General features: G+C 39.7%; 1 protein-coding gene across 2 annotated transcripts; it reads right to left on the reverse strand.

Moving 5' to 3' along the window:
• Nucleotides 1-1,800: 1,800 nt before the first annotated feature.
• LOC117303599 (QRFP-like peptide receptor) lies at nucleotides 1,801-24,511 on the reverse strand. 2 transcript variants are annotated; one of them, XM_033787806.1, is made up of 2 exons: nucleotides 24,275-24,511; nucleotides 1,801-4,078 (listed from the first exon to the last, which is right to left on the reverse strand). In XM_033787806.1, the coding sequence occupies exon 2, from the start codon at nucleotides 4,070-4,072 to the stop codon at nucleotides 2,924-2,926; it is 1,149 nt and encodes a 382-aa protein (XP_033643697.1). In that variant the 5' UTR covers nucleotides 4,073-4,078; nucleotides 24,275-24,511; the 3' UTR covers nucleotides 1,801-2,923. The 2 variants fall into 2 exon arrangements, with proteins under 2 accessions (XP_033643697.1, XP_033643698.1); XM_033787807.1 differs by lacking the exon at nucleotides 24,275-24,511 and adding an exon at nucleotides 4,685-4,767.
• Nucleotides 24,512-25,760: the final 1,249 nt, after the last annotated feature.

A 25,760-nucleotide genomic window follows, 5' to 3' on the forward strand; every position in this document is an offset into this window, starting at 1 on the left:
AGTAAATATTTTAATTCACTTTTAAATTGAAGCAAACTATTACACATTCATCAGATGGAATGTAATTATAAGTAAACACTCCTAATGGAATACAATTTGGCAGTGGAATACACTGTTATTGGTAAACTTAGAATTATTAGTAAGTATGTATAATGTATGTTAATAAGTACATGGGTGTACTACAATACCACTAAACTCTCAACCAAGATTCATTTCCGTATAATGGGGACCGTACGGGTGAGGGGGCGGGGACACACATTACCTGGAAAAATCCCCAATGACATCAGCCATAGGGATTGTAGCATAATACGCCTCTCTTTATTTGTAACGAGTGCGTCACTGATTCTAACCGAAAACGAGGCCATAGGCGCATGCAGTGCAGGTGGGTGGCGGACGTGCGCTTATATCATCTTTAGTTATTATTATTATTGTTCTTATTATTATTATTATTATTATGACGTCATGCATGGATATAGAGAGCTGTATAAAGTTAATAGTGACCTTGGAAATTAATGTGTCACATTTTGGGGCCGAGTTTCCATTGAGTGTGCAACATTTTGCCCCACGCGGAGGAAAATAGCACAACAATCAATCAACAACATTTATTTCCATACAAACACAATACACAAATACAAACAATAGGATGTTACAAGACTGAAAACAGTATGGAGGCATGGCCCATTAAAGCAAAGCTTGTAAGCTGGGATGCCTTTTACAAAACAAAGGAAGGTAATAAGATCATTTAAATTATAAAACAAAGCGTATAGTAATAACAATATTATCAAAACGAGACGGATAAACGAAACGCAAAAAAACAAAACACCCAACCAGACAAACAAACACCTCAAACTAACACCTCAAACTAACACCTCAAACAAACAACAATACAAATACCACAAGACAATGTTCAGTGTTGGAATCACCTGTTTTAGTCATTTTATTTCATTCAAGTTTCAACACGTACACTATTGACCAAGCTCAGATGACGTCATCACACGATATGCTTGCACCCTTTTGGGGAGATTATGCATTGTACTATTGTGCAATAAGATGACCCGTCCAGATGTACTTTTCTCAACGATGAAGGGACACGTGTCGTTGTGTGGATTTTCAATCGGGGCTAAAATAAAAAGCGTAAAGCGTTTTGAAATGAGTATGGTTGACCAGAAGTTTTAGAGACTCTGGACTCTATTGGTAATATTGTCAAAGACTAGTCTGCTCACCTGGTGTATCTCGACATAATTATGCGTAAAATAAGAAACCTGTGCAAATTTGAGCTCGATTGGTAGTAGGAGTTGCGAGATAACTATCAACGAAAAAACACCCTTGTCACACAAAGTTCTGTGCTTTCAGATGCTTGATTTCGAGACCTCAAATTCTAAATCTGAGGTCTCGAGATCAAATTCGTGTAATGATTACTTCTTTCTTGAAAACTACGTCACTTCAGAGGGAGCCGTTTCTCACAATGTTTTATACTATCAACCTCTCCCCATTACTTGTTACCCGAGTGAGGTTTTATGCTAAAAATTATTTTGAGTAATTACCAAAAGTGTCCACTGCCTTTAAAAGTAGAATAATAATACTGATCTAAGTTTGTGACTCCACAAAATGGCGGATTGTGATAGTTCACGAAATAATGAGAAAAATACACACTTACGAGGCATTTTTATGAAAATTAAATTATCAATAATATGAAGGGAAACTGACTGGGTAAATTTTGAAATGATTTTTGGTGTTCAACAAAGAATTGAGATATTGACAAAATAGGGACACTGCCAATTTAGGGCTAGATAGCTCAGTTGGTAGAGCGCCGGCACGTTAACATCCGGAGGTCGTTGGTTCGAATCCCACTTTAGTCAATTATTTGCTCAACCCCAAATAACAAGAAAATTAAATTAGTTAAATCTTTCCATATTCATTTCATAACGAACGCTCCTTGATCATCAATGCAACTCCCTTGCTCCATTCACTTTAATTGTCTTACTTCTGCAGTTATTCGTTATGGCATTATTTATAATAATATTATATAATTACGTTTAATAATCCATGACGCATGATATCATTAATTTGCTTTTTTATAATACAGCTGGTGTTTGAATAATTATTAGAAAGATAATCGTCCAATTTACAAAAATGAAAATTTCGCAACTTGCTTAGCCTTTTTTGGGAAACAGCTGTTTTTTGTTCTTTTTTTTGTTTGTTTTTTACTTGAGAGACGTATTAACTTTACAAATGTGAATAAATAATTGGGGACTTTTATGACTCTAGTGACAGCAGACATATAATAAATAGTGTTATTAACTTCTATATATATTATTTATTTATTTATTTTATATGGTACCTATAAATGGTGAATAATACGCTATGAAAAGAAAAAAAAACAATTTCATAATATAAAATAGAAGAAGATAGTACCCTAAAAAAAAAAAAAAAAAAATCAGAATCATTCAATCAATCAACCAACCAACTTATAATCAAGGAATGAGTAAAATCAAGTAATGCACAATCAATCAGCAAACTTTGTTGTACTTAAGAAAGCAACACTTACCATAAAAAGTATGACTCTTACAATGTTAACTATACAACTTATTTTTAGCTCACTTTGTGACGAAACTGATGCTTACATTAAGTTTTGGTAGTTATATATAACTATAATATAGGCATAAAATAGTTGAAAACTTCTTCAGGTTATTATTTCATTCATCTCATTTTGAACAAGTGTCCTATTTAGTCACAGGGTAGTTTGGACGGCATATAAGGGCTGACAAAATGTGACGTTGACTTCTTCACCTTTTTTTTTCTTTCTTTGGCGGTTAGACTCATATAACTATATTAGAGGCATATACAATAGTTGATTATTTATGTGAAAACTTCTTCAGGTTATTATTTCATTCATCTTATTTTGAACAAGTGTCTTATTTATTCACAGGGTGGTTTGGACGGCATAAGGGCTGACAAGATGTGACGTTGACTTCTTCACCTTTTTCTTTGCCTTCTTTGGCGGTCGGACGCAGAGCGTCCTCCTAAACTTTCTCTTAAAGTTCTCATTGAGAAAGGCGTACACTATGGGATTATTGAAGCTATTACTGAAACCAATGAGCTGGACAATCGCGAGCATCATGCGATTTTGCTCACTGTCAAGAAGTCGAAAGAAATCTCTGATGATGCTGACCACGTGGAAGGGCAACCAGCTTGCAGCGAAGAGGACTACGACCACGATCAGCATCTTAGTGGCACGCCTCTTGTTACGGAGTGACGAGGCGTTTGCCAGACTACCCGGGGCTTCAACTGGCGTGATGGCCTTGCGTATCCATAGTCGGTGCACCACACGGAGATACAGGATCGTCATAGTGAGAACGGGGATGATGTACAGGAATATGACCAGAAGGAGAGTGAAGGTTTTCTTCTGGTCGTGGTGCGGCCAGGTCTCACGGCAGAATTTGTACGTGGTGCCGCTTAAGAGGACCATCTCGACCTCCACCTCCATGACGAATAGCAGAGGGGACACTAGGATCATTGAGAAGATCCACAGCCCGGCGATCAAAATGGCGGCACGGGTTGGGGTCTGGATGATACGCGCACGTAAGGGGTGGCATATCGCATGGTGGCGCTCTACTGCGATGGTTGTCAGGGTGAGGACGCTGGATACAACTGCAACCATGGTGATGTAGTTAAGCAGCTTACACATGAACGTCCCCAGGACCCAGTCTACGGTGATGACCTCCACCAGGGTGAAAGGGATGCAGAAGATGGTGACGAGGAGGTCGGACGTTGCCAGGGAAACGATGAAGGAATTGATGACCGTGCGCATGCTCCGTTTGGACGCAACTGCGATGACGACGAGGAGGTTGCCAACGAGCGACATGATGAATATCAACGTATAGGACGTGATGAGAAACGCATCAGCCCCCGGGGACAGATCCGTGGGGTCTAGACCAACATCGTACACCTCTAAGAACTCTTTCAGAGAGGAGAAGTTTAAACAGGCTAGAAGCTCATCGATAGATTTGTTCTTTAAGTGAGTGATGTCGTAGGGGATCAGATGATCGGAATCCATGCCTGCTTGATCCATGACGACCTGCCAAAAAAAAAAAGAATTTTCTTAATTTAGTCATCTTCATAAAATAATGAAGCCTTTCCTTTAATTGAAGTGCGTCCAGGGTGAAATTAAGGACATTTAAACTCAAAAAGCAGTAAATTCTACTTTGTACCTGTAGAAATAAATTTGAGAAAATAGAAATTGCTATCTAACTGCCGCTACTTACAAACCGAAATGACAGAATGATATAAATCAAAATGAAATCAACAATCAACGGCCTGACATTTCGACCCCAGCCGTTGTCTTTCTCGAAGGCTATATAATATTAATTTATAAAATTTGTATTTTTTCCCCCATTAACACACTTTACTGAATTGTACACTCACGCCAGATTATCTTTTAATAAAAATAGATAAAGTGGAATGGCAAGTGCTCTAACTAGCCGTTAGACCAAAGGCTCATGACCATCCCGGAGACATCTCCTCTGTAGGCTACCTCCCACACGTGTGGAATTATTCAAGAGGCTTTATGAAGAAAACAACGTCTTATCAAAGTAAGGAATTAGTCTAGATGTATCCTTTTATCTATAGTCTTTTTTTTCTTCTTCTTTTTTTGCGAGTTTAAGAAATTGTGATTACGATTAACCTGTTTTTCCCCGGTGTTGCGGTTTCAGTCTTCCGCCGTGTTCAGTTTTCCGGGTGACGTAGTCGGACATATCAGCACGTTGTTCGAACGGTTTTAGCTTTCCGGCGTGTTCAGTTTTCCGGGTGACCTATCAGATACCGCCGCGAGTACCCTGGCGAGTACTGTAGTTCTCTCAGCAGTGACCCCCAAATTGTTTATGTTACGATTCTTTTCTGTGTAGTCACATGATCTCTTGCCCCATCTTTACATGTATTCATGGGTACAACTTTAGGCAGGTCACACTCTGCTTGCATAAAAAACAACTCATACGATCCACGCGTTTGCCGCTAGTTGTACTCGACTCGTGGACGCCGCCATGACAGCTACCAGAGGGTAATGGATGACTCAATACGGCACTAAAAATGGACTACTTTCGCTTACTGTGCGCAGGCATCGCATGACGTAATGCTACCGTATTTGGTCATTCGGAAAACTGAACACAGCGGAAAGTTGAAACCGCCACACCGGCCTTAAAACATGTTCAAAGTTCATACATTGACGTTGACTGAGCCGATCCAGATTAAACAATATTTTTCCCCTCCTCTTTAACCCTCAGGATATCAGTGATGAGCGGTCGAAAAAAAATGTCAGATTTTGCAATCAAGGAAATGCAACAACATAATTCGCCAAAGGGCTGAGCTATTTTTACTGGGTTGCGTGTATAGACAAACATGATTGTGTTTGCAAATCGGCAAGGGGAACTATAGAACATGTGTGGTAAATCTAAACCAACAATGCTTCGCCTTTGGATGGTGTTTGTCCCTGTGGTCATGGAATTATATGAACAGCCGGATATGGCTGTTATGAAAGCATGATTGTGTTTGAAGAAAATTATTGTCTAGTCGCACCTTACTCGACTGAACAAGGGGGACTTTTGGCCGACGCTAGGTGTGTTGCGTAAGGGTCATGACACGCGAGGCAATTTACAGGCAACCAGTTCCAGGCAATCTCCAAGAAGATAATTCAGTCATATTTGAGTGTCTACATACATTCCTTGGGAATCGTAAGACATTGTTTGCAAAATTACTTATGTGCTACCAAGGTGGTCCTGTGGCATTGCACTGCAGTTGGTTGCATCCAAGTTGCCTGAAAAAGTTGCCTCGTGTGACAAGGCTTTTAACAGCAAGCAGCAATAACAAAAGTTGTTTTCATTTTTTTTTCCATCAAAAACAAAAAAAATAGGAAGGTAAGTAGAGACTCAAGAGAGAAAAATTATTAAATGCCTGTTTTTTTTTTTTTTTTTTTTTTTTTTTTTTCCCAATCAATCGGAAAACTAAATTATTAGCCGCCCATTTTGCTTTGGTTGTCCTTAGATTCGGCACAATACCGTTTCGTCTGTTTGTATTGATTAATATTGTTTTATGTAAGTTTCCAGACAAGGCTAAAAGCTAAAATTAAGTCACTCTCCGTGAGAGACCCAGGGGAAGCAGAAAGCTTGGTTCCGCGCTCAAATATGAGGATCTGAAAAACAAACCTTTCATATGTAATGATTAACTAACGAACTCTTTGAAAAGGAATTGATATTTCGTTGAAAGTGTAATTTGATCCTTGATGTAAACCTTTCCTTAAATCTAATAGCATCGTAAAATAAAGTCAACGACTGACACTGGCGCCTATATAAATTATTCCGCTCTCGGGAAACAAATTTGGCTAATTTGAAAATCTAAAGGGCTTTAGATAATATAGGTCGAACTGAACACGAGATAAGGCTGTGAAATATTTCATGTTGTGTTGAGTGTCTGGTCGTGGGGGGGGGGGGGGGGGGGGTAGCTATACCAATCAAACCGTGACAATGGGTCCCTGGTTGGTTGAAGCTCCCCAATTGGAGAGTGTGTACAAAACCAATGGGAGTTGTTGCCAAAATAATCGAGTACAAACAACATAAAGACACTATGAGGTTATCAGATTGCTAGTGGTTTTAAACAAATCACTTTATACGGATCCGGTTAGATCGGGGTCTTTCTTTTTGTTTTACCTTTTCTAAAAAAAAATCCCTTTTGGGGTCCAGGTTAAACAAAGAATTAAATTGTGGTGTCCTTTATTCCATTGTATAAAAGACCCCGCAAGGGCACGCTCTAGAGCACACTGCAACCTTATGGATCTGGTTGGGGTCTTTCTTTTGTTGCTCTATTATTCCCTTTTCTAAAGAATTCCCTTGTGGGGTCCAGGTTGAACAAAATATTGGGAGACTTTTGGGACGCTTGTCGGCAGCAAGCTTACTAGGTAAACACCATTGTTTTTAGTAGTGTGCGCATGCTCAGGACTTTGTAAACAATGGACATTTACCTGGTAAGTCTGCTGCCACCTAGCGTTCCAAAGTCACCCATTCCTTGTGTGGTCCATTGTTCCATTGTGTAAAAGACCACACAAGGGCATGCTCGTAAGCACACTAGAATATTTTGATATTGTTGGAATCTTGCCAGTGTTGTTCTATTATTCTATTTTCAAAAGAATTCCCTTGTGGGGTCCAAGTTGAACAAAGAATTCCCATTGTGTAATCCATTGTTTCATTGTGCAAAAGACCACACATGGGCACTCCTCCCCTATGTCTGTTAGCAGTTTTCTCTCCGAATGTTTAACACCCATACTACTACAGTGCGTATAGTTCATCCGCACTCTTTGTTACTGTCTGCATGCGGAGGCCGCCAGGGAGTCCTCATATGGATGGATGGATTGCACATGACGTCATTGGCCACCATCATTGATGAAACGTACACACGCGTGCAAGGCTATCATCGGCTGAGAGTTCTACGCAGCGCGTACTCGTGTGTCATCACCACACAAGCATCGCGTGCATGTGCGTATACAGTGATAACATGACATTATCTAGCTAGGTTTGGTATCGCAAATCGCTCAAAGGGAAAACAAATAAAACACACAATAAATAAATTAAATTAAAATAAATGAACGCCTTGAAGCTTGGTCGTCAACGCTATGTGTCCGATGAATAGTACAAGTAAGCTGCTCCATATCTCGAATCTGATCTTTATATCAAACTGCATGAATTTAGGCGAATGTCCCCTCTCTAAGTTAGATGTAGAGATTTTTTTAAATCTCGGACGTGTGTCTCTCATCGTGAATTACTTGCCCTTATGAGAAGTCTTCTAAAAGCCCTTGAGCACTATACCGTGAACTGTATAACTAGATAACGAGCTTAAAAGCTTCCTGTCAGCTTTTAATAACAGTATCAAATATCGGTCTCTGGTGATGATGGACTCTGCCAAGAAATTCTCTCTGTTTTTTTTTCTTGTTTTTTTTTTTTTTTTTTTTTTTTTTTACCAGTTGGATGTTGAAAGCACGGATGAATAATCCATACTCGTTCATCATAAGATATACTTTCGAAAATGAAGTCAAATTTAGTGCGAATGAAATTTCTGCAACAATTTTTTTTTTTTTTTCTTGCCATCCTGTGCACATTTGTTACTATCCGAACCCTGCAGCTATGCCAGCACAAGCAAGCAGCAACATTTAATGGACAAAAAACATGACGTCGCAAGAGCTGTTTTTTTACTAGAGTAGCGCGCCCTCACGTATCAAAAAGGGTTGATCATCATAGACATTTATCTCTATTATATAATAGAGATACATGATCATAGACCTATTCGCAAATACCCATTGCGCAAGCGCTGAATGTTGAACCAGGTGCATGCTGGTCTAGCTAGCGATCAAACTTGATCGCTACTTAGACCAGCATGCACTTCATTCCATTCCTAATGCGCGCGTACCGAGTATTTACGATAAGGTTACATGTCATAGTTTTGCATGCGAACTCAAACGGGGGACATTCTATCCAAATGTTAACGACTGCTGGGTCTCCCAGCTCGCGTGGTAGCCTGAAAGTAACGTGACTCTTCGAGGCTCTTTATTTACGCCAGATACCAGTCTTGAGCCTGCTACGTCATCACTTCCAAAAGCACCTTTGACCTGGCATCAATTTCATATGGAGATTCGCAGTCAAATCCAACGTCAGGCTGTATACGGTCATGTAAAACAAAGTTACACGCAAGTTCAAGTACACTATGCATGCCGCTGTATATGTACATGCAGACGACCGAAAGTGCAGCTGATAAGCATCACCTCGGACCAATCAAAATACCGATAATGACAGCTTATATATTTTACGATTGCATGTTTATCCAATGAAAATTATGGTATCCAAATAAATGTCTGGTTTGGTAAAACTAATACCTGATCCTTGCGGACAAAGACAGTGGAAACAATTTAGGTCACCGTCAGCAGACACCAGCTCCCCATTTCTAATAACATCGACCTCAAAATTGCGGCAGCATGACGTCAATGCCAATGGGAGACTTTCTGGGACGATAGAGGGCAGCAGACTTACCGGGTAAATCCATTGTTCTCAGAATTATGCGCATGTTCAGAACTACGTAAACAATGGAAATTTACCCGGTATGTCTGCTGCCGCCTAGCGTTGGAAAGTCTCCTATTGCATTCAAAAGACTGACCCTCGTGTGTTGACGACCGACCCCTGTCTTTATATACGACCCTCGAGGTGTGACGTCAGATGTTCAGGCTACAGTTGACCTTATGCGCTTGACGTAGTTTAGGGCGCCCTCGCATAATATGTCAACGATGGGGTTGTCCCATACCATTGGGGGACAGAATCCACACTGGCACACATGGGCCAATGAAAAACCTTCTTTTCCTATCGAGCTGTGGGCGTTCTAATCTTGACGAGTCATCTGTTTAAATCCTTGATTTGCCTCATCTTTTGTTGGGATTATCAAAGATATTGCAAGCAATTCACCATTTAAAGTAAAGATCGTACATAAAATAAATAAGAAAATAAACTTCCCACTGTTTATCTCAGGAACAACAATGGACGTCACAAAACAAAATGTGCATGAGGTGATTTGAAATGTCTTCTCGGGGCCACCGTAGGGAAAAAGCCGCCGTTATCAAGGTCTGCTATATCTACACACGTACTATGAGAGTTAATATTCAGAGTAATTGATACGGAAAATATATCTTACCTCAACGACTGAACACCTTATACATCCTTCAATATACAAATTATTTTCTGAGAATAGCTATCTGTGGGTATAATGAGTATTACAGAACATCTCAAGACAGTAAAGACAAAAAGCTCAAAGCAAAACAAAGTAACTATACATAAATCACAGTACAAAGGACAGGCCGGCGGGCAAATAATTTGTATCACTCGAATTCATGATTTATGACTATCTCTTGTATGGCTTAAAGGCACTGGACACTATTGGTAATTTATTTGAAATAAGTATTAGCATGAAACCTTACTTGACAACGAGTATTAATGGTCGATTGAGAGCTGTTGACAGATAAACATTTTGAGAAACGGCTCCCTCTGAAGTCACGTAGTTTTAGAGAAAGAAGTAATTTTCCACAAATTTTATTTCGAGGCCTTATAATTACATTTTGAGGTCTCGAAATCAACCATCTAAAACCACACAACTTCGTATGACAATGGTGTTTTTTTCTTTCGTTACTATCTCGCAACTTCGACGACCAAATTGAGCTCAAATTTTCACAGGTTTGTTATTTTATGCATAATATGTTGAGATACACAAAGTGAGAAGACCGGTCTTTGACAATCACCAATGGTGTCCATCACTGTCTCTAATTCTTGTTCTCTAAACAGAGCCCAATTTCATAGAGCTGCTAAGCACAAAAATTTGGCTTAGCATGAAATATTTTCCTTGATAAAAACAGGATTACCAACCAAACTTCAACGGGATTTCCAGGATAAGCAAAAAAACAGATTAAATCTTCATATGCAACAAACGAAAATTTGGTTCGTAACCCTGTTTTTATCAATGAAGAAATTTCATGCTAAGCACATTTGTGTGCTAAGCAGCTCTATGAAATTGGCCAGATCTTCTTGCCCAGTGATGGTAAAACTATAACAACAAGCTGACAAACAAACAACAGGAAATTACGCGGCAAAAGACCGAAGAATATAATACAGTGGGCGGTGAGTAGATCCGAAACCCGAGCCCTTTTGCCGCGACCGACGAAGACCGCTACTCGACGGCGGGAGAAGAGAGAACCAAACATTACAAACGAATGAACGTCTGTATTGGGATTTGGCTCTGCCTTGTAGCAAACATACAAATACATCTTTCTATTGCAAAATTACAGATCGAGTTTTTGCCTACCGAAGTTCCAAAATATTAATTAACAATCTGTATAGCCCAATCTTTAATATATACAAATGGAAAATGCATATTGTCTAAAACCGACAAAAGCACTAGAACGGGACAGTAAACATCTTCAAGAAAGAAATATAAAAACAGGATTTAAGACAACAACAATATTCTAGACAGTGCATTACAACTTACAAATTTCCAATAATAAACACCTCAGAACATAACCCTGTACCCCCCCCCCCCCCCAAACATCGTGATTGGAGACACGACATACTTTAGTTATTAACAGCTATTTAAAAACTATGGAAAGTGAAAGTCGAAAACAGATGGCTACTGTTTGTAAGACAGTATTGAACAGTATAGTGTTGAGTTTGTTGGGAAACAAAGCAACCAATCATGGGATGTATTTTCTTTTACAAAACATATTGTAGAAATGTTGAAATTTGACACAACATAATTTTTGTTTTGTAATCAACAATTAAATATATTTATAAAAGGAGAACTAGCCCGGCTCCTTTTTGGTACAACGGATGCTATGATAGCACTCGTCACTGTTGCTGGATACCAGGAACGTGACCAAGTTGGTGCCAGCGCGACACTGATAGTAGTGGACTATTACATCGATGAGCAAACATGAGCAAGGGCAGGAGAAGACTAACATTAATAGATCAGAAGAAGGACGCAACACAACAAGAAACAACTGAGCTTATGGGACGCTGATGCTGGACCGGGATGTGTGGAAGACGACCACCAGAGTATCCCCCAAGAAGGCTGAACAACCTCTCGCTCAACTATACAAACTGACAGGCTGTCTGACTGACTGGACTATCACTGGGTTCAATGTACGGCTTGAACTAGATTGATTAGAAATGGGGGCGAGTTTACATTAACCAAACTGCGGTATATGTAAAGCCAACGGGCAGATTTTGAGACATGTTGACACGCTAGAGTAATGCCTGAAAACATGCGAACAGACTCGTTTAGACTTGTAGACAAGCCGTAAAATGTTTGTCAATGAAGGGTTAATAAAACAGCTTTCTTGAAACTACGGTCTCTCGAGACTGCTGCATGCTCCGGGCGAGGCTACTGCTCTCGCGACTGCGAACGGAGCCAGCAATGTCGTTAGGACGGTCTATTTGCGTGAGCAGTGCACCGAGACAAACAGTTTACGACTTGTTTACAAGTCTACACTTTAGTGGGGGGGGGGGGGTGTTACCGCCCAGGGAGACAGGGTGGGGGTCTCTGCTGATCAAGTTAGGCGTTAATATGATGCTGCGATGAAATTATCTCACACACCAAACCTCTAAGGGGACGTTATAATTTTCCCGCCAGTCTTTTTATATTAATTCTCTCTCTAAATGTTTTGCACTTCATTGCTTTCCCTGTTGGGTATTTAGTTGTTGCCTCTTTATTCAGTTCCCATCGTGTTCCTTTAGGGACACCTTAGACCATTCAACATTCTTCAACTATAATCGGGCCACATATTATTTGAATCAATCAATCAAAAAGGTGATTGGCAACCGGGCGGCTAGAGACGAAGTCCAGAAAGGGAAATGAGCAAATATTGGTACATTGCTAACAGAAATCTATGTTCAGCAAAATACTTCCACAGAGCAAATTGACATAAAGTTTGCGCATTACACGCACATCTGATTTTGTTTGATTTGTGCAAAGCCAAACACCAAGCATTCCTATGGCCCGGCGCAACTTCATATTAACGAAGGATTCGCAATTATAACAAGTCCTCTTAGAACACCTTACAACTGGGCCAGGTTGTCGGATGATCGACCGCTCTATTTTTTTTTAACAAGCTCTTACAAATCTTGGCGGTCATTTTCTGCCGTCTAGTTACCATGGAAACTCTTCACTTCACTTGTCTGCAAAACGATGACATCTCGGATTATTTTGTTTTTGTTTTTGGGGGATTTTTTTTTTCACGGCGACGTGATGGAAAATCAACAAGATGAGTGTTCGAATTGTATGTCTGTTGTTGTGAACTACTGACAACCCGTCGAGCTCCTTCGTCTGCATAAACCCAGCAAAATGTCACAAAAGTGCATCAAGCGTGTTGCTCATATGAGATTTGGGCCACTTTGACGTAAAACACCTATAGAGTCGAATTACACGAGCAAAAATAAAGACAATCATTGAGCAGTATTCCCTGTAGATGTCAAGTATTTTGTTATCCGAGAAAGAGGAAAAAAAGAAAGAGCGTGTTCCAAGTGAAACAAAAACACTACCACTCAAACAGCTTGATGGACTTCATGTTTCACTCTTTATCTCAAGTACCGGTAAAAAAGACCTTTGTCTCACTGGCGCCATCTTGGTCACGTACCTTGTACCCAAATACAAGCATGCAATAGTAACAATTACAGAACCAGACTGTTTTTCTTTCAAGCCTCGGTTTGGTTTAACAGATCGCTTGCATGATTCATGGAGCCTTCATCCATTTTCATTGTGTGCACACTAAACTGTGATCATAGACCTTTTCGCAAATACCCATTGCGCAAGCGCTAACTGTTGAATGAGGTGCATGCTGGTCTAGCTAGCAATCAAACTTGATCGCTAGCTAGACCAGCATGCACCTCATTCCACGCCTAACGTGTGCGTTCCGAGTATGTTTGCGAGAAGGTATATGCGTCTTAGGCTGAACAGTTAAATTCGTACACGCTCATAGTCCATCCCAGCGTTTCTAGTTGAGACAGGTGGGGTCGAGAGAAACACATTGTTTGTCACTTATTATTATTTGTGTTGTCTATCTTGAGCCACACCAACTACGGCTTCGGCTCCAGATTCAGCTTAGGCTATAGATTGATTTGACATTTTCAGCGTGCTTTGAGTATATACGTGATCAGGGCTCCAGACGGCCTGAAGCCGAATTCAAAGACGAAGCCGTGGTTTCGAAAAGGCCCATGGAAAGGAAAACACAAGGGAATGCCTTCTGTTGGTGAAAACCCCCACCAAAAAAGACACATGTCACATGCACCAAGACCTCAACTAGGTAGACTGGTACCCTGTCTTTGACCATAACGATGAAGACATGTATGATTTCTTTATAATGTGTTATGATTATTTGTCCGAGGTGACGTTTTGGCAGCTGCACTTTCGGTCGTCTGCATATGAATGTAGGTTAAGGTGATTAAAGGATTCGGATACTTTTTCAAAATGTCCACAGAATTACATTAAACTTACAGGATTTGAAGATAATGATAGTGGAAAGCTTCCCTTCAAATATTACTAACTAAGGTTGAATGTGTAGTTTTTGAGAAATGAGTGAAATAAGTCACAAAATAGTTTTGGTCTCATGAAACCAAAACTATTTTAGCATGTAAAATCCCCTTAACCAGTTATGATATTATACCAAAACCATAGCATAACTGGTTAATACGTTTTTACATGCTAAAACTGAGACGAAAATTATTACTTTTACTCGTTTCTCAAAAACTACAGCACCTCAGTAAGTAAAATTTCAAGGGAAGCTTTCTACTATCATAATCTTCAAACTGTGTAAGTTTAATATAAATCTGTTGACACTGTGTTTTTTGTTAGGAAAAAGTACAATCCTGTGATTAAGGATGGTGATTGGCCTACCTTTGAGGTCACTCTCCGGCGTAATTCACGAGCCTCGAAGCGTGACGTCAGATAACAGGCTACAGTCTTATTTCCACCATGCAAAGTTTCAAATCCTACTTATAGGCTACAGTTGTACACTCCCACCAGCTTGAACATCTGACGTCACACTCCCAGGCTCGTGAATAACGCCAGAGAGTGACGTGGACCACAATGTCTTCTTCCAAATGTCACCTCGGACCAATCAAAACACAGATATAGAAATACTAAATCACTGCGCGTCTATCCAATGAAATCATTGTATCAAATGAAATCGCTGGTTCTGAAAGGCAAAAGACAGGGTACCAGTTTAATGGGGACCACAATACCGGTTCCCACGTGCAGGTCCAGTCCCAACATTGTTGGTTGGTAATTCTACGTCTTTCCCCATACTGTGGGAATTCAAAAAATCAAACAAACAACAAACCCCCAACAAACAAACAAACTTAAAGGCAGTGACACAATTGGTAATTACTCAAAATAAGTATTATCATAAAACCTCTCTTGATTATGAGTAATGGGGAGAGGTTGATAGTATAACATCTTGTGAGAAACAGCTCCCTCTGAAGTGACGTAGTTTTCGAAAAGAAGGTAATTGTCCACGAATTTGATTTCGAGACCTGAGATTTAGAATTTGAGGTCTCAACGCACACAACTTCGTGTGGCCATGGTGCAACAGTGGTATCTTGTTTTCTTTCATTAATATCTCGCTACTTCGACGACCGATTAAGCTCAAATGTTCACAGGTTTGTTATTTTATGCACAATATGAGACACACCAACTGTGAAGACTAGTCTTTGACAATTACCAATAGTGTCCACTGTCTTTAAACAACCCAACTTAAACTTTAGAGCAGCAGACTAAAACAACAACATGGGAAGCGGTACCAGGAACAATAAGCTCATAACATTCCCTTGACTGACACTGTTTCACACTCTCAAATCGCCTTGGCAATGGGGTGATTTCGACTCTTCCTTGTTACATATAGTTGCCAATATTTATTTCAGATTTATACGCCGTGTCGTGAAACTAACGTAGTACAGTAGCATTTACTTAGGAATTAAGATTCAAAGCTTGTAAGGATATATCCAAACTACTTCTACTAGATGTAAAAACAAAATCGAACTCCCTCGTCTATCCCGGAAAAACAATGCCGAGTGCAAAGCTTGACATAGCCTATCGTCAATATTCATCTTGAATCAAAGTCCTTCAATATTGTGTATAATTATACCGGTCAATTAAGTATAACAAATTTGTCATTTTGATAACTGGCGCTCCCAATGCGCACACAAAAGACGTGGTCAAAATAAATCCGGTCCCATGGGTCAAAACCCGTTTCTGGGTTAGGCTGGCTAGAAAATTGGCTGAATATCTGGATTTTGAAGATTTCTTTTTAATGCATTTCACTTCGAGGTAATTTGGTCAATTTGTATCAACCAACTGAACCGCTCACAATTAATTGTGTTTATTAGTTTTATTTTATATATTTATAGGATTAAGACAATCACACGGTTCCAAAAACCAAAGGTATAATTTAAACGCACTGGACACTATTGGTAAATCTCAAAATAATTGTTAGCAACATATCAAAACTTACTTTGGTAACAAGCAATGGAGAGCTGTTGATAATATACAACATGTGAGAAACGACTCCCTCTGAAGTAACACAGTTTTTGAGAAAGAAGTAATTTCTCACTCAAACATTAAAAAGACTGCAGGCCTGAAACCCTTTTTAATCATCTGTGTTTTTTCTTTTTACAACTTCGATGACCAATTGAGTCCACATTTTCACAGATTTGTTAGTTAATTATGCATAATGTTTGGGATACACCAAGTAAGAATACTGGTGTTTGACAATTACCAAACGTTTCCAGTGCCTTCAAATAAAGGCTTACATTTTTGCGATTCTTAATTATTTTGTTCATTATAGAAGCAGACACTTCACGTTGAAGGTAATTACTCAAAATAAAGTTTAGCATAAAATTTTTAATTGGTAACACATAATGGAGAGCTGTTGATAGATTCATATTGTGAGAAACGGCTCCCTCCGAAGTAACGTTTGAGCAAGTTGTAATTTCGTAACACAAAACAAATTTGTGCTTCCAACAAGGTTTTTTCTTCTTCATTATTCTCTTGCAGCTTCGATGACCAATTGAGCTCAATTTTAAAGTTGTTATTGTATGTATACAATATTATGTTTGGATACACCAAATAAGAATACTGGTCTTTGACATCAACCAAACGTGCCCAGTGCCTTTAATAAAGGGTCAACTCTTTGCGATTCTAAATTATTTTGTTCATACGAAAAGCAGACACGCTCATTAATTTTCAATACAAAGGATCTTTGTTTATTTTCAAATACGGAGGAAGGCGCTCGTTTATTTATTTTTGTCTGAGGTTGATGATGAGAAAATCAGACACTCGACATTCAGAGACAACTATATTTGTTGGTGATCAAAAATAATAAACACGACGTGATACAGTTGACTTCTTCAAGTTAATTGATACTTCGATGAAAGACACTAAAATCCTTCACGGTGATAATTGAAACTGAGTTGAAACTGTCCGTTTGCTTATACATGGGTTTGTTTAAAACAGAGTAAGGGATTTTGGCTCCGGAGATAAAAGGGTGATCTGTCACGCCAGATTTAAAGCACGTAAGCATACAACTTTCCGGAATTGCTTAAAAGAAACTGGTCATAAAGCAGCCTAAATTGCATGAAGTTAACATGTGCCACTGGTGCCTCCTTCTCGTTGTGCTTAAAAAAGACATTTGCTAAGCAATAGTTTCTGCTTAACAGATTCATGAAATTGGGCTCTGATCCCTAGCATGCTCTGACTGGGGCTCATTGAATATAGCGGGAAATTTCACGCGTGAACGTCACACCACGGCCATAATATCATCTTGCTGCTTTAAAGCATAAAAAGTAGCTTACAAGAATAAGATTACCAGCCAAAATACCATCTCACATTATACTATCTGTGGCTGGTATCCTACCTAAAGTTGCTAAGCTCAAACAGCTAGCACAGAAATAGACCCTTCCCATGAAATATTATGTAAATTGCACATAGCGCGTGCGCACTAACGGTTTGGTTGGCAAAATGAGGGGAAATCGCGCTGTTTTGTACACGGCTAATGGGTGCGTGACGCACACGCGATTGCGCGTCTGCTTAGTGCACAACTCTATGGCGTTTGCCAACCAACAGGGTCTGTACGCATGCGTGAATGTAATTAGTATATTTCATGGGAAGGGTCCATTGAGCACCACTGAAAGCAGATCAGAATGACCATGGAGAAATATTATAAGCTTGAAGAATTGGACAGTTGCTCATAACTTCTCAACTCACAATTTTACTTTGAAATTGTATCAGTGTTGTCAATAAATTGTTATGCAATTATTACTTGCGATGTAAGTGCAGAATTCATTAAATATTGGGAGCTTGGAAGTTTGGACAATCAGAAACAAACAACTTCTCAACTTACCAATTATAAAATTGTATCAGTTTACAGCTCATAATGTTAATATGCATTTATTACGTGTGGCTTTGTGACCTCCGATCTCTGCTTTTAATATAAGGTTTCATTCAATCAGGTCCATAAAAAGATGGATGCATATGAAAGTTGAGACCCCAAACAAATTGGTTGACATTAGACCTTGAATAAGCCATTATAAATTAAAAACCAATAACGATTTATACTTTTATCCCCTAACCCTAACCCTAACCCTAACCCTAACCCTAACCCTAACCCTAAACCTAACCCTAACCCTAACCCTAACCCTAACCCTAACCCTAACCCTAACCCTAACCCTAACCCTTTTAACCGAAGTCAACTTTCCTAACATCTGCTATTTACATAATTGAATCTAAATACAAATCTGTTCTGACTCGACTAAGCCAATTTACATGTATGCACAAACAATACTTATTTCCCATTAAACGTCGCTATTTTAACTATAAAAAATGAATACGGGTTTTCTATTGAAAGCTGCGCTGCAACTACCCCCCCCCCCCCCGCCCCATCAGCGCACGTTGATGCAATTTCCTCAAAAGATATAGAATATCTTTTTTAATTTTCGCATCTGTCCCAAAATAGATTTATGTGAAGCCAAGAGGGAAAACGGATATGCAATTTGGAATTTCTCAGAAAGAAGAGATTTTTTTCATATAAATCTCTACAGCAGCGCGTATCATTGACAGTTACCCAATACAACATTTCTCGGGGTTTATATTGACGAATGTCTTTCATGGAACATCCATATCAAAGAATTAGAAAACAAAATATCAAAAAGTATTGGTATCATGATAGATTGAAGTAATACACTCCCGGATTAACGTGCCGGCGCTCCCTGTAACTGACTCAAAGATATCTTTGTTTTGTCACGTTCTAATCGTTTCTATTGTGATGCATCCCGACTCAAGGCTCTCGGTTCGCAAAGCTGAAAATGTCGACGAACCGAAGTCAACTTTCCTAACATCTGCTATTTACATAATTGAATCTAAACACAAATCTGTTCTGACTTGACTCAGCCAATTTACATACATGCACAAACAATACTTAATACGGAACGGGTTAGGATGACGGGGTACACTAACTTCTCGGAAGACCTCAGTTATTTTAGGACTTTTGAGCCAGCTCTAAAAGAAACAAGGGATTATTGTGTTCATTCTTGGTTTGTTTTTGATGGGGACTGCTTAGATAGGTAAGCATGACTTTGTTTAAAATCCCTCGTATGGAAGCCGAGAGGCGCAGGCGGAAGGACTAGCTTCACTAGAGAGGTTTAGCTGCACGTTACGCGAGCAAAAACGTGAACGTGAACGTCAGACAAGTTTGTTGTAAAAAATAAGCGTTTTAAGCATACGAGTGAATTTACCACTTTCTCACGTCAGGTACGTATATGTACGTGCAGACGTCATACGTGAGCATGCTTTAAGTGGTGACGTCACCTAGAAACGACACAATTTTCTGACGTTCACACGTTCACGTTTTAGCTTTTCTAATAAAGATGTATACTATGCGGACTTGAACTCACATTGATCAGAAACACCAGAGCTTGAGTCCGTTGCTCTTAACCGCTCTGTCACGACACACCACAAAGATGAGTAAAGCTCAAGATTTTAGAGTATTATGGAGGTTTAGCTGCTCGCAGAAAATTGTGTCGTTTCTAGGTGACGTCACAACTTTGGGCTTATGCTCACGTATGACGTATAATGCACGTATACGAACCTGACGTGAAAAATTGTATTAACTTCACGTATGGCTTAAAGTAAACCATTAAATTACTCACCCAAACATTTCAGTTGAATTCGAGTCTCAAATTCAAGCCTTCGAAAGCGCACAAAATAAATGTGACAAGGGTGTTCTTTCTTCCATTATTCTCTCGCAACTTCGACGACCCATTGAGTTCAAATGTTCACAGGTTTTGTTATGTTATGCAATATGTTGAGATACATCAAGTGAGAAGAGTGGTCTTTGACAATTACCAGGGGTGTCCAGTGTCTTTAAAACATGAAACTCATACAAAAAGGCGGCTCAAAATGTCTTGCAACTCAATAATATTGTTGCGACATTCAATACTGTATCAAGTGACTATCTCTTCAATACTAATCCTGTTGAAGCCGTGAAAGGTTGAACATACAAAAAAACCTCTACTTTCTCTAGCCTTATTATAGCACAAATCTCTTGGGTAATTGTGAATGTTAGTTTCGCCCTATTTTGTCGTCTCGTGTTCCCTAAGCTTCATATTATTTTTGCCCGTAGAGTATTTGCATTTGATTGCGACTTGTCTTGCAAAACATCCGCACGCTGATACGGAAAGTCAAAACGTGAGCTAAAGACCCTTGGGCCCTTTAAAGGCACTGGACTATCGTTAAATAATTGTTGCATAAAAAAAACTTACTTGGTAGCAAGCAATGGTGAGTCAGCTATTGATAGTAGGCCTGTAGAACATTATCATCAACGCGGCCCCCTCTGAAGATAACGTAGCTTTCGAGAAAAAAGATTTATTGTCCACGAATTTGATTTCGAGACCTCAGAGTTAGATTGTAAAGGTCCAAACATCAAGCATCTGAACGCACACAACTTCGTGCAACAAGGGTGTTTTTTTCATGATTCTCTTGATGGCCAATTATTGTATGGATATGTTGAGATACACCAAGCAAGAAGACTGGGCCCAATTTCATGGCTCTGCTTACAGCCGAGTTCTACGCTTACGATCCCGATTCCCCGCTTGCGTGCAAGCGCCGACTTTCTGCGCTAGCCTTGTAAGCGTAGAATGCCTAGTTAAGTAGAGGAAGCATGCGCAGAAGCCAAAAATACCCGTGAAATACGCTTGCCGTAAGCACATATAGTTTCCTGCTTCCGTAAGCGCTGATTCTGTGTTTACGGTAAGCAGAGCCATGACATTGAGCCCTGGTCTTTGACCGTTACCAAAGGTGTAGTCTACTACAGTGCCTTTAAATCTAGACTCTGCCTTGATGGCCATTAGGGCTTCATCTATCGGGTTACCTTCATAGGCTCCAAGTTGAGGCACCGTTTTGGTTCCGGCCAACTAATAGCTCGGGCTACATTAGTGCAGTGAGTCAAGCCCCAGCCTCTTCTACAACTGGGCCAAATATCATGGCTATGCTAACCGTAAGCATAGAATCGGCGCTTACGGAAGCAGTGAATTATTTGTTACGCAAGCGTATTTCACGGGTTAGCGGCGATTTTTGGCGCTTGCACGTAAAGCGGGGAATCGTGATCGTAAGAGCCGAATTCGGCAGTAAGCAGGGCCTTGAAATTGGGCCCAGATCATAACACCCCTTACAAAAATTCTGCTTTTTCACTGGTTTAGAGCGCGTTATATGGTTATGTCTTTGCTAGAAACCCAGTGCCCGTCCGTGCAATCGGTTGTGCATATTATCTGTGTATCTGAAACGCGCGTACGAACGTTAACGTGTACGACGTTGCCCCCTGCACCGTTCCATTTTCCCTCGGCGGCTGCGCCTCTGGAAAATAGAACGCTCCGGGGATCACCTCGGGAGTCGTAGTTTTAACCTTCGCTCTCGAAGCAGTCAATACTTGTATAATATTGATCTGTCTGTATCCATCACCTAAAAAGCCAGTCCTGTGCCCCCCCCCCCCCCCCCGTGCAGGATCGATACCAATCTTTTTTGACAAGGTGATCAACATAGAAATGGGGGTTATTGCACTATTCCTTAGCCGCGAATCAAAAAGGTGATAACTCTCTATTCCTAAGTTCACACATTACAGAGATCAGATTTTCAAGTGAGGAGAGGCGACAGTTTGACCTGACAAAACACCAAGTCAGGAAATTTAAGCGCAACTCTGGAATTTGAGATTGCACTTTAGCTCCGACCGTTCCCTTGAAGAGGTTTTTTTTATTTCCCCGTTGGTTTCGACTGCTTGAGTTCTGACAGGGATCTGAAGTACTTTAAATGCATACGTACTAAATGATGCAGAGAACAAACAACGTCAAATGTGAGCATTTCTTCCGGAAGCGGTTTCTGGCTCAAGAATAGTTCCTTGGGACTTCTTAAAATGCTTTTAGGGATTATGGTTGTACGGATATTTGGGAAATCTAGGTTTTAGAAAGTACGTGTAAGTGCTTGCTTTGGGAATAAACTCGACAGAAAAATTTCTGAAAATGTATGTTTTGACAGATGGCCAGACGTGTTTATCAAAGTGCGCCAAAATGTTTTGATGTATAGTCGTCTAATCGGGATCATTTTTATTTTTTACAGATGTTATTATTCGATTTCAATTGATGTGGAGTCAATTTGATAGGTGGAGTTACCACAAGTCCAGCTCCTATTTAAAATAAGTACACGTTTTTAAGGTAAATAACAAACTAATAGTAGGTTCAAAATTATCATAACCGTGAACAATTTCTTAAGATACTAAAAGTTAACGTAAAATGCAATTAGAACGACAGAGATGCTCTTTCGTGACTTTTTGATTACTTTCTGCCGCTATTTGCCACGAACATTTTTTTTTACTAGAATGGGACTCAAATATTAAACGTTAAACTGACCCTTTTAAAGGCAGTGGACACTATTGGTAATTACTCAAAATAATTATTATCATTAAACCTTTCTTAATTACGAGTAATGGGGGGAGTAATGGAGAGCTGTTGATAGTATACAAATATTGACTGCTTCGAGTGCTATGGTTAAAACTATGACTCCCGAGGTGATCCCCGGAGCGTTCTATTTTCCCGAGGCGAAGCCGAGGGAAAATAGAACGCTACGGGGATCACCGAGGGGGTCATAGTTTTTAACCATTGCACGAGTAAAAGCAGTCAATATTTGTTTTATAACACCCCAAACATTTCTAAGTACTGTACTATTATTATTAAGTTACAGACCTGAATGCTACAATCCACGGACGACGCGAATACAGATTGCAAACACTTTTACTGTGCTGCATGTAGTGTCGTGCAATCCGAATGGTTACAGACTATTTTTATTATCCTCGTGCACGCAACGGACGTCTGGGTTCGCCACGCCATGTGCTAGTCTTCCGACTAGCGCACGGCAAACCGACGCACTATCACACGGCCGTCGTCTAGCAAAACTAAGACATGTCATGTGACGCGCTCTAAACCAATGAGCAGGCAGAATACTTGCAAGGGGTGTTATAATATAAAATATTGTGATAAACAGCTCCCTCTGAAGTAACTTAGTTTTCGAGAAAGAAGTAATTTTCCAGGAATTTGATTTCGAGACCTCATATTTTGAATTTGAGGTCTCTGGAAATCAAGCATCTGAATACACACAACTTCGTGTAACCATGGTGCGACAATGGTGTTTTTTCTTTCATTATCTCGCAACTTCGACGACCGATTGAGCTAAAATTTTCACAGGTTTGTTATTTTAGATACACCAACTGTGAAGACTAGTCTTTGACAATTACCAATAGTGTCCATTGTCTTACAATGAAAACTTACAATATGAAACAAGGCGGTCTCATCACATTGGCACGTTCCCCTCCCCTGTGCCCTCATTGGAAATCTGGACGTTTTGATTTTAAAGGATTTGGGTACCTTTTCAAAATGTCCATATATTTTCATTAAACTTACAGGGTTTAAAGATTATGATAGTGGAAAGCTTCCCTTCAAATACTTCTTACGGGGGTGCTGTAGTTTTGAGAAACATCGACATGAAAATACGTTTGTAAAATGATTAAAATAATTTTCGTCTCATGAGAAGACAATTATTTTCATGACATTGTTTTCCCAAAAACTACTGCACCTCAGCGGGTAATATTTTCAGTGAAGCTTTCTACTATCATTATTTTCAAACTGTGTAAGTTTAGTGTAAATATGTGGACATTGTGTTTTTTGTCGTACAAAAATTACATAGACCCTTTAATGCAGAGAGTAAAACATTATATTTTTCCACATTTACACGCATTCGATGTAATTGTTTTGACATTTTCGTCATAATTATCTCATAGCAAATGACACAATAAGAACTTTAAAAGGGGTTCGTTTAATATTAATTGCAAAGTATGCCTTAGTGTTTTTTTTTCGGAAACGTTTGATTGTTTTTATATTTAGTGTATAGGTTGTATACAATAAAACACAAAGATTACATTTTTGTGGGGGAATAAAAACAGATATACTTTTCACACAACATATATAACTTCTAAGTGAAATGTTTCTCAAAATGCGTTAAACAATCGGAAGCTGCAGTATGACCAATAGTTTGTATTGCTACTAATTTAAGAATTATCTCAACGTATACATTCCCTTCTGAAATCTATAACACCAAATATTTGTTTCAAACTTACCTCGGGTGAGTAGCAGGATACAGAACAAATCGTTTACGAGAAGTTAAGCCTCAGGCCCCTATAGTCAGCCTAGTCGTAGGCATTGTCGTCTAATGAAGAAATACCCCAGGACTTTAACAGAGGGCCCCAGAACGACATCAGCAAAATTACCTTAACAAGTCATAATATTGTGTAGGCTGTCGTGGGCATCACACCACAGAAACATCTACTACTACGCATGCAGTCCGGTCTCTGTGGTCAGGTCTGGTCAGAAAATGTGCGGGAAACGACTTTAAAGGCGCGACTGCAAATCAAGCGGCTGTGGGCTAAGGCTGTGTTAGGAAGCAACAGCGAAAACGTCATAGGACTTTTGGGCATTCGGCCGTAGCCAATGCTAGAAGCCGTTATTTTGGACACAGCCTATCACAATCAGAGTATTGTGTGCAAAGGGATGTTGTCGCAGCCACGTGATGAACATTGGGATCGAGTTTCTTTTATTTCACGTGATGAATTAACTACGGAAGCTTAAAGCTGTCAAATCACTTTCCATTTTTCCAGTATTTTACCGTTGAAAGACTTGGCTTCGAATGGCTGAACCTTGGCCCAATTTCACGGCTCTGCTTATCGTAAGCAAATAATCTGCGCTTGCGGAAGCAGGGAATTCTGTGCCTTTGTCAAGCGTATCTCACGGGCTAGGGCGGGGAATGCGAGCGGAGAATGGTGATCGACAAGTGCAGAGTTCGGCGGTAAGCAGATCCATGAACTTGGGCACTGTCTCCGCGATCAACGGCCCCTGGGGAAGCCAAATACATTGCAAACCGGAATATGTATTTTTTGGGTGTGAGTTTTATGCAATTTCTGTCATTTGTTTGGCCCGGCAACATGGATATGTAGATGCCCACTAATTTAAGAAAAAAAAACCACTTGTCACACGAGTGTGCTTTTAGATGCTAGATGCAGCAAAGGCAGTGGACACTATTGGCAATTTATTTAAAATAATTATTAGCATAAAAACCTTACTGTAATGGGGAGAGGTTGATAGTATAAAACATTGTGAGAAACATTGTGAAGTAACGTAGGTTTCGAGAAAGAAGTAATTTCCCACGAATTTGATTTCGAGACCTCTGAATCAAGCATCTGAACGCACACAACTTCGTGTGACAAGGATGTTTTTTATTCACTATTATCTCGCAACCTCGACGACCAAATGGGCTCGTCGACGACCAATTGAGCTCATTCTTTCACAGGTTTGATATAGTTTATGCAAATTATGTTGAGATACACCAAGTGAGAAGACTGGTCTTTAAAAAAATACCAATAGTGTCCAGTGTCTTTAAAGGGAAGGAAGGTACGCGTTTGGTAAATGTCGAAGACCAGTCTTACCACTTGGTGTATCCCATCATAACCATAAAATAACAAGCCTGTGAACATTTTGGCTAAATTGGTCATCGAAGTTACGAGAAAAACGATGAAAGAAAAATCATCCTTGTTATACGAATTTGTGTGC

This window comes from Asterias rubens, chromosome 20 (assembly GCF_902459465.1).
Source record: "Asterias rubens chromosome 20, eAstRub1.3, whole genome shotgun sequence".
NCBI classification, from domain to species: Eukaryota; Metazoa; Echinodermata; class Asteroidea; order Forcipulatida; family Asteriidae; genus Asterias; species Asterias rubens.